Here is an 11690-nt window from a genome sequence, read left to right on the forward strand (position 1 = left end):
CAACAACAGATCTTGGTGCATCTCAGGTCCAGAAGAGAAACAGGTGAGATCTTTATCATTGAACATCATGACACTGAGTCACTAAATGAAGCTGTCGCTCCTGTCATCATCACACCATGGACAAGAAAGAGAAAACATCGAGCCAAATACAGAACTGAGCCCCTACATTAACACTCTCTCATCTTCACATACACCATCACATCTTTTATTTGCCCACATGTGCTCAATTTAATCCCCAATGTGTTGTGATGAAAAAAATCAATGTTATTGCAGCTGGGTTGCCGGTAAATTACCGTAGATTTAAATGTATGTTATTTACTGGCAAGAGTTTGTTCAAAGTTAAATAAATTTTAAATATTAACAAGTCTTACAGAATAAAACTATACAATAACAGCCTCATGCAAAGCATTCTGGGAACCAGAAATCATCATCAACCTTTTTCTGTTTTTTGCTTCAGATTTTGTTTCCCAGAATGTTTTGCTTGATGTTGTTTTTCTAGTTTTATTATGTAAAGACAAATACTTGTAAATGTTTGATGTTCGTTTAGCTTTGAAGAAAATGTTGCCAGTAGTGGCATAGATTTGAATCTACGGTAAGTTACCGGCAACCAGCTGCAAATTTCTACAGAATTTTTTTACAGTGATGGGTTACAGGACAGCCGTGTCTGTGTGAATATAGTAATAGTCTGTAATGGTCCACGACCTCTGAAAGATAAATCATTTCTTTCATGATCTCATTTGAATGTTTTTTATTGGTAAGTTTTGTGAAATCTCGTGCACAAAGTTGTAATTTGGTTACACAAGTAAACCCTTGCTAACTTCCTCATTTGATCTGGTTGAAACGGCTAACTGCTCCTCTGTCATACTGAGTTTACAGGCTGCGGTCAACTAAACACTCATTCAGATCCAGAACAACCTTAACATTTAAACAGAACCTAAAGGAAACCACCATTAACAAACAGAAGAGTTTACTCAAGTGCACTGAAAACTACTTTATTCATCCACATAAATAACTCAAAACTATACAATTGACATGTTTCTAATTAACAACTGTATTTATACTGAAGACATTTGAGTTACAAATAAAGATATTTATAAATGTAAACCACAAGTTGCCTGATCATTGAAAGTTAAATACAGTCATTTAAGTAGTATAATTGTTGTGTATGTGTAGATGTATAATGTAGGCCTTCACAAGTTTCATATATATTTGTTTGTTTATGAGCAGGTTTCAATCATTTCACCCTAACTCACACACACACACACAGTGTTACAGTGTAAATATCTGTTATGTTTTTTTATTTGTGAAATGCTACAGATGTTTCTGGTTAGTTCAATATTAATGAAATGAATGAATCTGTGGGATTTGAGACCTATTTCTCTTGACACAGTATTATATAAGAGTGAGTTTACTGTCCTCTAGAGGTTAATACTGCTATACACACTAAACTAAACTCTCATACAGAACTGCTGACCAATCTAATGTTAAACATGCTTTGATTGGTTTATGAGCTTTTTTAATCATGACTACCTAAAATAAATGTCCCTTACAAGTATAGACAAATCTAAAGACACCGTTGTGAAAAATCTTTACTCTTTTTATAAGAAAAACTAATTGAAAAAAGACACACAATTTACGTTACTGCTCGAGACAACAAAGCGAGATGCTCAAAGCTCATTAAAGAACATCTGATTTGGTTACCATCTGACTCCAGTTTTATACACTTAATATCTGCTGATATCAAGACATGACGTATAGGGAAAGTAAAAAAGTGATTTTCTCAGAGCTCTGACTACATTTACATTCTAGACTATGACAGCACAAGATAAGTCTGACAAATATCTTGTGATTTTATTATCATTATAGCTCTTAGGTTCAGAAAGTTTAATCAAACATGAAAATAAAATGACTTTCTTTATTACACGCTGTGTTTCTGGTTTCATGTGTTACAGTACTGACAGGTTATTTAGAGCTCAACACATCCTGAAGTTTGATATCTCAGGAGTTTTATTTTAAGTTTGTTACTTGTTTAAACACTTGTTACTTTTGTCCTGCTGCTAATACTTCTGCATTATGTTCAGAATTTATATTATGCTCATTAAATTACATTTTCATAGTGTTCATACTTTTGTAAAAATGTTTTATTCTCAACAACAAGTTTGCACTGCCAGGTTGCTTTTGAAACATTTGATAAAACTAAAATTTAAAATGAAAATGTAATTGCATTATTTTTGCAAAAATAAACAACAAAATATGTTTGCCGTTACATATTAACAAGGTCACAGTCATGTATATAATAAAAACAAAAGTAACACAAAAAATCTGTAATCATTTTCTGTATAAATGACAGAATTACTGCAGCTGTTTGCGGGTAACTTGCTGCGGATTTGAAGTGATGTTGTTTACTGGCAACAGTTTGTTCAAAGTTGAATGAGCGTTAAACATTAACAAATCATTATCTTTACAGAATAAAACTAAAATAATATGCTAAGCATTCTGGGAAACAAAATCTGAAGAAAAAAACATTTTTGCATGAGTCTTTTTTTTAGTTTTATTCTGTAAAGATATAGCTTTGTTTATGTTTAATGTTCATTTAACTTTGAACAAACTGTTACAACATCAATTTGAATCTACAGTAAGTTACTGCCAAACAGCTGGATAACTACAGCAACATTTTTTACAGTGTGTTGTGTTACTTTGGTCCCAGCTGTCAGGGTCAAAAAGTAAAAATGTGCTACTTATGTTCAAAGTGAAATTATACTAAAGTCATTTTCAGTTTCACACTTGTGAGTTATTGGCTCCAGCTCCAGCAAGTTGATGTGCTTCCCCTTTAAATGCGCGCGCTGTAGGAGGTGACGCTTTGTCATGAACGCGCTCAGCGAGGAAACCCGGATCCTGGATTCGGACCGTCAGCCACGTCACACACAGATAGGGAGAGAAAGGGAGAGAGAGGGAGTTCTGCAGTGAATATAAAACAGATCTTTATATTATCATAACATTAAACTGTGTGATATGACAGACGTGCAGATTTAATAGCGACAGTGTGAATGTGATGCGCATGCGCTGCTGTTGGATCTGAAAACAGCTGTACAACTCTTCTGTTTCATCTTTTTGTTTTTCATTGCGTTATTAATCGATAAAATGAACGTCTTCCGTCTGTCTGGAGATATTTGTCATCTGGTCGCGATTATTATTCTCTTCATGAAGATCTGGAGGTCCAAATCATGTGCAGGTACAGAAAAAACTCACATTTATATTGACATAAACTTACATTCATATAAAGTAAACTCATTTACAGAACAGAGTTAATAAATAATCATGAATATAAAAGTAAACATGCTCATTCATGAAAGACATTAAATAAACTTGATGTATGAAATAAAGATGTAAATAAACGCTGAAGAGCAGACGCGCGTGAATGTGCAGATGTGTCAGTTTCCAGTGTTTACGTGGCACATGCGGTCGATTCCTGAAGCTGAAGTATCATCATGTGTGACTTTAACTGTTATGTTTCGTCATTCAGTGATGTAGTGATGCCTGGAGAAGTGGGTTGCTCTTAATTTATGCCCTCATTTTTTATGTAGAAGTGGGAATACCCCATGCCATCAAATAAAGAAGTGTGTATACTCCTTATAGCCTGCACTATACCACTGATTATATCTGATGATCTCCAAACATCTGGATGTCTTCTTATAGCTTCTTCAGATCAGTGTGATCATATAAATGTTATCTTCTGATATATGAACTTCTCTTATATTCTGCTCTGTTGTGTGTCTGCAGGGATTTCTGGGAAGTCTCAGGTGTTGTTTGCTCTGGTCTTCACCACCAGATACCTGGACCTCTTCACCTCCTTCATCTCCATCTATAACACTGTCATGAAGGTATACACGCACAGTTGTGTGTTTGTATGTGAACTGGTTCATTCAGTTTTGGATTCGTAACTCCACAAATATTAGCACAGCATTGTTTTCATAGTTGATCCGTTTATTTAAAGGTGCAGTAGAATGTAAAACTGTATTTACTGTAGGCATAGATGAATAATAAGAGTTGGGTACATAGAGCTGGGCACAAAAATGCCTGCGATTCTCATGCGTATCTCTCTTAATAAAGCATGTTTTATGAATAGTAGTAAATGGCCATCACCTGGTTTCAGCATGAGAATCGCAGGTGATTTTTGCTTACCGTGAGCCTCAAACATGATTGTTTCCTCCTTCTTCTGGAAACATCGTGCATGCAAAGGACCGCCGTAAAACAGACCAATCTCAACATAACACCAATTGTGACGTTACAGTCAAGATGTACACCCCTAATTACATGTTAAATTAAGTACAATGTTGTTACAATGCTAAAAACAAAGTTGTGACTGCCGAGTTAGCGTTATATGCTAGTTAATGCTATATGCTAGCTGTTAGGCTGAAGTTCTACTATTCTAAAGGCAAATCCTAGGGTTGTAAATGGACATGTTAAACTGTTTCTGGATTATTTTTGGACTTAAAAAAGACACAAACCTTCTATGTAGACATCAGAGAACAATTTAACAAATTATATAATGCATTCTTTGACACCTTTAACCGATAATTCTTTAACTGATGTTTATTTAAATTCATGCAAAAGTCCTGGCCGTGTTTTAGGTATTTTTAAAACCTCTAACCAGATAAAAATGTACAAATATAGACACAGTGGAATGAAATGAATCAGACTGTAGTTCTGCTGCTACTGCTGGGTTATATGTTTGATTCTCAGATGTAGCTGAATGTAATCATGTATGTTAGGAGATCAGACCGCTGATGTGATGTCTGGCTGTGTTTCAGGTGGTTTATTTGGCTTTGGCTTATGCCACCGTCAGTCTGATCTACTTCCGCTTCAGGAACTCATATGATTCTGAGAGCGATTCCTTCAGGGTGGAGTTCCTCCTGGTTCCTGTAGCCGGTCTGTCTTTCTTGGAAAACTACGCCTTCACACCTCTTGAGGTGAATCTCATCTGTCTCTAATCATTACATATGCTAGTAGTATTTGTTTGCAGAATGATGCACAGTTGAGAAATAGTTTATGTGTGAGCTAGTTAATGTCCAAACATTAAACACACTCTGGTTATGATTATTTGTGTAGATTCTGTGGACGTTCTCCATCTATCTGGAGTCTGTTGCCATCCTGCCACAGTTGTTCATGATAACTAAGACGGGTGAGGCGGAGTCCATCACCACACACTATCTCTTCTTTTTGGGTCTTTATCGCACTCTTTACCTCGGTAACTGGGTCTGGCGTTATCACGTGGAAGGATTCTTTGACCAGATCGCTGTCGTGTCCGGTGTGGTTCAGACCATCTTCTACTGTGATTTCTTCTATCTGTACTTCACCAGAGGTCAGCATCTTTATTATTGTTTTCTGATGTGATGACAACTGTGATGTTTATTATCTTCTAGTATTAAACTCATCAGATATAAATGAAACATGCAGACGTGTGCTGTTACTTTTATAAATGATAAAATAACAATTGACAAAGGATGAAACCTGTGAAAAACTATCACTGATGGAGAAATCTGTCTCACATATAAAGTAAAGATGATCACAGACACAATCATGTAAAGGAAATGTTATCTTTAGAAGATGTGACAATGATTCCTGTTAATTCAATCTGATTGTTTTGATCTGAATGTATTGATTTGATTTTTCTGATTTGATTTTGATGTTCCCTGCAGTGCTCCGAGGAAGTGGAAAGATGGGTTTGCCAATGCCAGTGTGAGATATTGGAACAGTGTTAGGCCACACCCCCCACTGTGACATCACCACTCACTGCTGTCTTCCCAGATGTTGTTCTTCTGTTTTAACTACACATCCCAGCTGTAGTGTCAATCGTGCCTTAAGTGACCAGATAACAGCTGGACACTCGCCTCATGTTCAATGCCTTAATCTTTAGAAACAGACAACTGTCCTATAAAGACTGTGCACGCGTGTGTGAGTTTGTGTGTATGTCGGTGTGTGGGGGTCATCCTGTCTACATATTTGTTTTTTGGGATTAATTTGTCTGTGTTGTCTGTGTGTCTATGTGATGTATGTGTCTGTCTGCGTGTGTTTTTTTTTCTGTCTGCTTGTGTGTCTATGTGATTTGTGGGTCTAAAACACTCCAAATTGTGTGTTACATGTTTTTTTCCTCTCTAGCTCATGTTGTGATTTTCTCATGATGTGTTTGTGTTTTGGTTGTATTAAGGAGTGTGTACGACTCAACAGATATTTGGCAATATTGTACTTAATCATTTTTTTAATGAATCTAATTTTGATAAAGCATGTTTTATACAACATGTAAATAAAGAGAGATTGATTTCTGCTCTGAGTATTTGTTGTTCATCATATAGTACATCAGTCATGCACATGTTTTTATTTTCAGTTGATGTGATGCAGAATGTAACATTAATGTAATATAATCAGTGATGTGAGCGATCGCTCTGTTCTTCACACAAACATTCACATTGCTTGGTCTTTAGTTCATGAGTTGTGTATACTTTAATGATGCTTTTTGGGTAATTTTCATCATTTCTGGCAGCAGCTGAGCACCATCAAAGACGACTTCTGCATTGAGTTGGTTTAATTGACATTTTTTCCTGAACTGTTCTTCTCACTGCAGTAGTGTTTTCTTGTGTTTGTACAGTATTTTCGTGCCCTCTCTTATGGCTCCTCCCATCACTTTAGCAGCGGTTGTGAGTGACAGGGGTGTAGATGCGATGGCCACCGCCCTCTGTACGGCTTTCACTTTCTTCCCTTTGCCCTTCCCTTTCTCCAGCACTCCAGACGCTTCTATCGCTCCGTGACCCATGGCCGTGACCAGCTCGTTCCAAAACAAACGCTCCGCCCTCTTCCTTGCCTCCTCTTCATCCTGTCCTGCTCGCTCCTCTGTCTTCTGAAGCTCCTCATCTTCTTCCTCTCCCAGAATCCTCCTCTGTATGTGGCGTATGGCCGTCTCGGCCCGCAGGAGCATGTCACTGGTGTAATACGTTCCTTCGTTATGCTGTATAAGTACATCTATCCTCTTCATCAGCTCGGTGACCTGTGACCTCTCCTCATGACCTCTAGTGTTATCAAACACATGATAGCCTCCAGTACACCTGCACACAAACTCCCACAGTTCCTCGCTCTCCTTCAGGAAGTCTTCTGCAGGTTTTGCTCTCAGTGTGTCACCCCAAGTGATGAGGATGATGGTGTATCTGAGAAACTGTGGTCCAAACACAGTGCTGAACCAGTCCAGACCGGATCTCTGCTCGTGGGTTTGTCTGCAGGGTCTCAACACCAACAGGAACACGTGTGGACCGGGTTCTGCCAGGTTCACACACCTGCTCAGCTCTGTACGGACCTCATCAGGGCTCAGACAGGTGTTGAAGAACCCGGGAGTGTCGATCACCTCCAGTCTCCGCCCCTCCACCACGCCTCCCGCCCTCTGGCACCGAGCGGTGACCGACAAGGGCGAGACGTCCGTCCAGAAAGCGTCTCGACCCAAAATAGTGTTTCCAACAGAACTCCTGCCTGAACCCGTCTGACCCAACAGGACCGTCCTCACTTCAGCACAACCACCTGAGATCAGAACCGCATTAACGTATCGAATGAATATTATTATTATCATTAATAAAACAGCCCACGTGATCAAGTAGTTGCGCTTGCATTTTGCCAACAGAAGTGGTGTTGTTCTCCATTGGTTCTAACATGTTAGCAACTCAGAAAGTTTATTAAAACGGTTTCCCAGAATCAAAATGTCTTGTTGCTGCGTTTACAGTTGCACTAATCAATATTCCGTTTCAGAAGAACCGGCTGCATCTGTGGCTGCAGGCGATTAAACGTGCTGATTCTCGCCATACTTCCGTTGCCAAAATGCACGCGCATACATTGCTACATCATCATTATGTACAAACAGTAAAAGGGTTTATAGCACTGTTTTCACTGTCCTGCCAATGTCTTCCTTGTTCTATGAAGTCCCTCCTTCAGAAAAACATAACGAGTTGTGATTGTGTAGCTGGTCCAGTGTGTTGTGATTCGACAGCAGTTTAGCACATGTTGTCCCTAAAGGTCACGCCAAATTGAGGAAGCTGTCCTCAGCAAAGGCCAAACAAAGGGGATTTGACCCCGGGATGAAAATAAAAGCATCTCAATTGTATGGCGAAACTCTACTTACGCAACTCTTCCTCTTCTCCGTGGAAGTGCAACAAGGTCTCGCCCCTTTTTTGCCGTATTCCTGTGGGCAATTTTGAAGGTATCGTTTATGCTCTAATAGCAAAATTACACACTTACTAAAGTTTGAAAAATGGGATCAGGAAAAACGACACCTTTAATGTTCCATGAAACAAAAGTAGTGTTTTGATGTATTCAACGGCTTCAAAAAATTTTTTAAAAAAAAGTGTAGGGCTGGACTTGAATTCTGGCGTCAATGCTAAATACATGTCTGACCGTTGGAACGAACAAAAAAAAAAAAACCCTAAAAAATCACATTCATGAGGATTTATGGTGATTTTATTTCTGTTATACCTTTGCCTACAATGACGCTGATGCAGGGCTTCCCTGTTCAAGATGGCGGCTCTATTTGACGCATTAGTTCCAATGAACTGCCGTAGCCAAGGCGACATCTAGTGCACATTATTTTTATATATAGCCTATATCTATGGTTTACTGCGAACTTTTCACGGACACCGCCCACCTGACATACCACATAACCCAAAGTAAAGAGAGATCATTTTGTGGAGGGAATTTGCGTTTTTAATTAAATATTATGAGGACTGTTATGAGGATTTATAAAAAATATATAATGACACAGGTAATTTGTAAAATAAATACCACAATATTATAAAATAAATTAAATTACAGTTTTAATTTTTTTTTAATGTGACTTTAATATCTCTAGGCTATATATAATTAATTTAAAGTTTTTCAATTCAAAATGTATTTCTAGTGCTAATCACAGTTTTACATTGTAGCAAAGCAGCTTTACAGACAAATGTAAAAATTAGGCGAATGAAATCTATATATGGTGTTATAACTGAATACAAGTACAAAATGGACAATCAAACTGTTCTACTCATATAAATGTATATACAAGTTAAATTAGAGATACCATATTAAGTCTGAAGGACATTTAGCCAAATTATCACAGGGATTCTAAACATAAAAAACCCTCAAGTTAAAATGTACATGAAACATTTTTCAACAATAACATAAAATATACCTATAACACAATGTATATTTAGCATATTTAGGTGTCTCAAACCATTGGACCATTAAAAGACAACAGAATGAAATATCATCTTGCTGACATTCATACAGGAGTATTTACAGCTGTTGTGTATGTTAATATTATTGTGTTATTATAGTGAGGTTTGATTTCACTCACCGGCAGCTGCAGGCTCCTCTGTCTCCGCCATATTCTGATAATTAAAGAGACAAACCCTAAAAAAAAAAAAAAAAACGAGAAAATACACCACAATACCCATATGGCAAAAAATACGTTTCTCTGGCCAAAAATATATTTCAAATATATGCTAAATACATTTTGTAGAAAGTAATGCTCAGTTGAATATTTTTTTTTGGGGGGAATATATTCAGTTTTAACCTTCATATATTAAAATATATTTTAAATGTATTTCAAAGGCAAGCAAATACATTTCTAATTTCATATTTCATATGGCAATTTTTTGCCTAAATATATTTTATTATATTTTATTTTAAATATATGCTAAATACAAGTTAATTTTATAAAGTATTTTTTTTTGTTAAAAATATATTTAATTTTAACCTTTTTTTAACCTGTTATGTTTACATGTTCGTAACAAAGTTTTTCTTACAATGCGATGTGAATATATTTCTATGGATTAAAATATATGGAGGGCTAAATATTTTTGGTTTAAAATGTATTAACTTCTAAATATGTTTTAAAATATACAAAAAAGGGCATATATATCGGCGAAAAATATATTGTTGTAAACATATTCCAAAAATATATTTCAGCAAGTACATTTTTTTGGCCATTTTTTGTATATTTTGAAATATTTAAAAAAAAATGTTTGTTCACAATAACACCGAGAACTGCGCAAACGCATGGTTTTGTGTCTGTTTTTCCCCTGTTATCTGGATTTCATGCTAAAGTCTTTTAGCGTTATCTGCAGTTCTTTTATCTATATCTTTTTATATTCTATAATAACTGTTGTGCAGAGTAAAACAAGGATTTGTCCTGTATGAGAATCATGTAATCTCCACATACAAATGATCTGATCACGACACCTGCTGCTGAAGACATTACATTACAGTCTGATCAGCACAAACACACAATCTGATCTCTTCTGAGGCTCTCATGAAAGCTTCACTCGCTTACTCAGAAAGATAAATATTAATGCTTAAAAAAGAATATTTATTTCTAAAAGCAAAATTAACATGACAGACATGTTCATTTCTTGCGCTGCTACACAAACCCGTTCAGCATTTTTCATTAAGGTACCGCGAGAGCAGACTTCTTTGTATGCTTTTGAATCAATCTCGCGGTAGTTTGATGTCAGAAGACGATCCATCTGCGCAGCGCCGCGTGAAGTCGATCACGTTGAAGTCTATGAAACGGTTGTCATCCTTTAATTTGATTGGTTATTTGTCCCCGAGCCTCAACTGTGATTGGTCAGATTGACCCGCCGTGTCTGATTTACTAGAACTGAGATAAATTCTTTACTGTTGGGAAGCGATTTTCATCGCACTAGGAGAAAAGTGTAAAATAAAACTGATATTATCATCATCTTAAGTGATTTGCAGTCGAGTAACAGTGAACATGTCGAGTTTAGACATTATCTGTGAAAACATTCACGCCGACCCTGGGCCGCGGTGGTTCGCAAAGTGGGAGCGCGGAGCTGTGTGTGTCGCATGCGTCGTGGAGATGATAGAAAGGCCGGACGTGTCGGTAAGAACCAGAAAATAGCGATAAATAATTAAAATAAAATAAAAACGGAACATGTTTTTTATACCGAGTTCTAATGTTTCTATAGGCTTTGCCCTGGTGTGCGTGACTCTTGCTGAGGAGATAAGCGACCTGCTGTACTGTGATGAAAACCTGAGAGTAAACTTCACCAGGGCCCGTATGTATAAAACATCTCAGAAATGCTCTTTAGTCTTAAGCTATGACTTAAGTGTCCAAAAATTCTTAATAAGGAGTCGGACCAGTTTGAGAATAGAAGACGTTTATAAAGAAGCTGAAAGCAACTTTCAGTAAAGTGTAAGTGCGTTCCATTCGACAGGGTCCCTGCGGAGTGTTCACTGCTCCCTACTCCCTGAGCAGGGTATATTAGCAGTTTTGCCAGATAGAGTTGATGGTTTCCAGCCCAAAACTGTTCCAAACCCCGCCCAAACGCACAAAAAAACGCCCAAAATGTTTAAATCAACATTTTAGTTTAATTTGATTAGCATTTAGTCAGGGACGTCACTAGGATTGGAAGACAGGGGGGGCTCAGCCCACAGAGTATTTGTAACTTGTGTTTGCAAAATTTTTGCACTCACATCTGAGCTACAATTATGTCAACAACCAGTCAAGAAACCAAGATGTTAACAAGTAAAACATGACAGACATATCCTCCTCTTCCATTTCTACTCTGTTAAATAAAAGTTACTGTAATGTTAGCTTTTAGACACATCAAAGCTGCATGGGGGAATTTAGGCCAGACTTTGCTCCTGATTAGTTA

The 11690-nt window shown here is 37.2% G+C and overlaps 2 protein-coding genes across 2 annotated transcripts; one reads left to right on the plus strand and one right to left on the minus strand.

Moving 5' to 3' along the window:
* The first annotated feature begins 2917 nt into the window (after positions 1 to 2917).
* On the plus strand, positions 2918 to 6324 carry kdelr3 (KDEL endoplasmic reticulum protein retention receptor 3). Its single transcript, XM_055195117.2, has 5 exons — positions 2918 to 3232; positions 3781 to 3881; positions 4812 to 4970; positions 5110 to 5362; positions 5700 to 6324. The coding sequence occupies exons 1-5, from the start codon at positions 3142 to 3144 to the stop codon at positions 5741 to 5743; spliced, it is 648 nt and encodes a 215-aa protein (XP_055051092.1). The 5' UTR covers positions 2918 to 3141; the 3' UTR covers positions 5744 to 6324.
* Positions 6325 to 6341: 17 nt separating this feature from the next.
* Positions 6342 to 9416, minus strand: LOC129436850 (GTPase IMAP family member 7). The gene is made up of 2 exons (XM_055195116.2): positions 9368 to 9416; positions 6342 to 7563 (listed from the first exon to the last, which is right to left on the minus strand). The coding sequence occupies exons 1-2, from the start codon at positions 9396 to 9398 to the stop codon at positions 6614 to 6616; spliced, it is 981 nt and encodes a 326-aa protein (XP_055051091.2). The 5' UTR covers positions 9399 to 9416; the 3' UTR covers positions 6342 to 6613.
* Positions 9417 to 11690: the final 2274 nt, after the last annotated feature.

The sequence above is a fragment of the Misgurnus anguillicaudatus genome, chromosome 19 (assembly GCF_027580225.2).
Source record: "Misgurnus anguillicaudatus chromosome 19, ASM2758022v2, whole genome shotgun sequence".
NCBI lineage: Eukaryota > Metazoa > Chordata > Actinopteri > Cypriniformes > Cobitidae > Misgurnus > Misgurnus anguillicaudatus.

Excerpts from the sequence above, each read along its gene's own strand:
- kdelr3 (XM_055195117.2), top strand. The coding sequence starts at position 3,142 with ATGAACGTCTTCCGTCTGTCTGGAGATATTTGTCATCTGGTCGCGATT. Across the intron at positions 4,971-5,109 it reads ACGCCTTCACACCTCTTGAG|ATTCTGTGGACGTTCTCCAT; the intron begins GTGAATCTCATC and ends TTATTTGTGTAG. Across the intron at positions 5,363-5,699 it reads CTATCTGTACTTCACCAGAG|TGCTCCGAGGAAGTGGAAAG; the intron begins GTCAGCATCTTT and ends TGTTCCCTGCAG.
- LOC129436850 (XM_055195116.2), bottom strand. The coding sequence starts at position 9,398 with ATGGCGGAGACAGAGGAGCCTGCAGCTGCCG. Across the intron at positions 7,564-9,367 it reads AGAGGAGCCTGCAGCTGCCG|GTGGTTGTGCTGAAGTGAGG; the intron begins GTGAGTGAAATC and ends TTCTGATCTCAG.